The sequence below is a fragment of the Salvelinus fontinalis genome, chromosome 25 (assembly GCF_029448725.1).
Source record: "Salvelinus fontinalis isolate EN_2023a chromosome 25, ASM2944872v1, whole genome shotgun sequence".
NCBI classification, from domain to species: domain Eukaryota; kingdom Metazoa; phylum Chordata; class Actinopteri; order Salmoniformes; family Salmonidae; genus Salvelinus; species Salvelinus fontinalis.
The window spans coordinates 19,757,536-19,760,651 of record NC_074689.1 but is presented as its reverse complement, the minus strand read 5'-3'; the positions used below and the strand labels follow the sequence as shown (position 1 = coordinate 19,760,651).

The 3,116-nt window shown below is 43.3% G+C and overlaps 1 protein-coding gene across 1 annotated transcript; it reads right to left on the bottom strand.

Annotated features, from left to right (window-relative positions):
- Window positions 1-329: 329 nt before the first annotated feature.
- On the bottom strand, window positions 330-2,334 carry LOC129822957 (NADH dehydrogenase [ubiquinone] 1 beta subcomplex subunit 4-like). Its single transcript, XM_055881548.1, has 3 exons — window positions 2,130-2,334; window positions 1,396-1,539; window positions 330-496 (listed from the first exon to the last, which is right to left on the bottom strand). Exons 1-3 carry the CDS (start codon window positions 2,304-2,306, stop codon window positions 434-436), a joined length of 384 nt encoding a protein of 127 aa, XP_055737523.1. The 5' UTR covers window positions 2,307-2,334; the 3' UTR covers window positions 330-433.
- Window positions 2,335-3,116: the final 782 nt, after the last annotated feature.

Below are 3,116 nucleotides of genomic sequence, written 5' to 3'. Positions count from 1 at the left end.
TGGATGTTCCAACTGGAAAATAATGCAACTACGTGGAAGGTTAGTGTCACTCCGCTATTGCGCCGTGGAACACACCAACATCGTTCATTCCTTTTCCTTAGAACGAATAGCCTCTTGTTGATTATCCCTTAGATATCACTCACAGCGTAATATTGAGTGCTTGGTTAATTTGTTCTATGCTCGTTTCTTTGACCAGTTCATTGATAAAAAATTGTACTGACAGAAATGAATGAATAAATACCGTGGAAGTTATATTAGCGTGTTTTCATTACTTTGCTGCTCATGTCATTCTTAGCCCTTCGATGTTTGTAATGACAGGCAGACACTCATTTTGTTTTCAACAATAACGGAAGTTTTATTCAGTTACCAATAATAGATACACACTGACATTATCTCTACAACACTTTACATTGGAGGTCCGTGATGAGCAAACTCAGTAGGCGAGCTTGAACTTGCGATCGTAGGTCCCAGCTTTGATCTGCTCCTCCTTCTTGTCCTGGAGACAGAGGGGGGTTAGTGAGGTCCCCATGGCAACAGAGAGATGGCATCATCACCTAAGCAACCTACTCATCCTCCACTGCTTAGAATATGAATGAATGTCTCATGAATAAATACAGGGTCGTTTTTCTTCCTCTCAGTGGAAAAATGGCAGAGGAATTACAGCACAGTGTGACAATGGCACACTCAGTACCAAGGTCTCTGTGACATCTCTCTGATTCAGGCACAGATTCAGGGAGAGGATCTCAATAACAATGGAGGAAGAAGGGGTGCCATGTAGACTAAAATGTCACAGACACTACAGAGAATGGTTGCAGAGTATAAGTTGAACTTAGACATGAGCAGCACATATTCTTCCTCCTGACTATAGTTAGGTAGGCCTACTACATTCAAACAGGGCCATCAGACTGTGCCCACTAGTCATCTATTTAACAGACACAAATATAGCCTAATACGGCAGTGATGTACGAGACCTCTCGAGACAGTATTAAATCCCTCTGTTCATTCATCTTAGCTCATCGACATGGTGAAGTGATCATTTTTGCATTATGGGGAGCGAATCTGCTTTGAAGCTTTATCTGACAATAACCTTTTTAAGGTTTCTCCCAAACTTTTTTGTAAGAAACTAAAGATAGATCTACATGTTTGATCAATTTTCAGCACACTACATAACAGTTGCAAATCAACCCCCAACCCAAGGCAAAGTACTATTTCAGTATGATCAATATGGCAATATCAAGCCCTCTGATGGGAGGAACGTCCACCATATTGCTCAAATCTATTCAATCCCTTCATATCTAAATAAAGTGCCTTAGTATAGAGGCTAGGGTGGATTTCGAATAGACCCCTAATGTCAGGAAATTAGCAGGATAAGGGGTTGTGTCATCTCATCCATACCCTGTCAGTCTTCAGTACGTAGTACAGGACGAAGAGGGGCACCACTCCGAAGAGCCCACCTAGCAGCGACGTCTTCTTGGTGGCTCTGAAGTGGTTGTAGGGGTTGGTGCGTGCGTACACCCAGCGTGTCAAGGCAGGGTCTTCCTGTAAACACAAAAGAAGCAGCATGCAAGTAAGCATTTCTCGGTAAGGTCTACAACAGTTGTATTCGGCACATGTGACAAATAAAAGTTGATGTCATTAATGATGGCCATTCTTTGAGAGTTGATGCCAGTCTTATTGCAGTCAACTACTACGCAGGGCAGAAACAGTTGAATGCACAAACAGTCATGTCGCCCCAGAATGCATGTTACTGAATGCAACCCAAATTTGTTTAAATAGCAAAATGACTATGAAATTCTAACATCAAGGTCACATCAACTAAAGTAGCTAACGCCAGGCATCATAAAACCAGCTTGCCCAACGTTAGCTCGCTTACTCTCAAAAACGTCCTGTGATGTTGCCTGTTGTTGGATTATAAATTAGCAAGCTAGCTAGTTACGTAGATATACATAAGACAGCATTTGCTGAATAGCTCAAATGCCGAATGCAGGCACATTAACCTGTCGGGTCGGGTTTTCAGTCTGGCTAGCGAATGCTTGCTGGCTACCAAACGTTAGCATTACACTGGTGAACTGTGGGTCTGACATTAGCAAGCTAGCTAGCGTTAACATGTTAGCTCACTCTGTACTTACAATAAGCTCTTTTCTGTGGGGGTTGTTTAGCTGCATCTGATATTGTCTCTTCAGCTGAGCCCTTAAACCAGCCCTCTCCTCCTCGGCACGTCTCTGGTTCAGCGAAAGGTTGAAATATTCAGCTGGGTCCAACGTTTTTGGCCGAGTGGCCAAGGGCGCTTCTCGGTAGTCCGCCATGTTTGTGAGAAGAGACAAGCAACGAGATTGCCGCAAAATCTCGCGTTATCTCTTCCATAAATTATGTTTCCCGTGGCAACACGAAGCGTTTCAAAATTGAATCAAATCAAATCAAACTTTATTTGTCACATTCGCCGAATACAACAAGTGTAGACTTTACCGTGAAATGCTTACTTACAAGCCCTTAACCAACAGTGCAGTTCAAGAAGAAGAAAAGATTGACCAAGTAGACTCAAATACAAAGTAATAATTAAAAGTAACGCAATAAGAATAACAACAACGAGGCTATATACAGGGGGCACCGGTACCGATTCCACACCGGACTGTCAACTTTTGAGTGACGAAAAATTTCCACAAAGACTTCAGAACATCAAAGTCCAATATATTTGACCTAGAGTGCGTTACAATATACATACAATATTTACCAGCAGCGTAGCCCCCTGCATCCCATTGCTGGCTTGCTTCTGACGCCAAGCAGGGTTTGTCCTGGATGGGAGACCAGATGCTGCTGGAAGTGGTGTTGGAGGGCCGGTACGAAGCACCCTTTCCTCTGGTCTAAAAAAAATCCCAATGCCCCAGGGTAGTGATTGGGGACATTTCCCTGTGTATGGTGCTGTCTTTTGGATGGAGCATTCACCGGGTTTCCTGACTCTCTGTGGTCACTAAAGATCCCATGGCACTTATTGTAAGAATATGGGTGTTAACCCTGGTGTCCTGGCTAAATTCCCAATCTGGCCCTCATACCATCATGGTCACCTAATCATCCCTATTTTACAATCGACTCATTCATCCCTGTAACTCTTCCCCAGG

Bases quoted from the DNA above. Each gene is read 5' to 3' on its own strand.
- LOC129822957 (XM_055881548.1), bottom strand. From the start codon at position 2,306: ATGGCGGACTACCGAGAAGCGCCCTTGGCCACTCGGCCAAAAACGTTG. The intron at 1,540-2,129 runs GTAAGTACAGAG...TTGTGTTTACAG, and splicing joins CCCACAGAAAAGAGCTTATT to GAAGACCCTGCCTTGACACG. The intron at 497-1,395 runs GTATGGATGAGA...CTCTGTCTCCAG, and splicing joins ACGTACTGAAGACTGACAGG to GACAAGAAGGAGGAGCAGAT.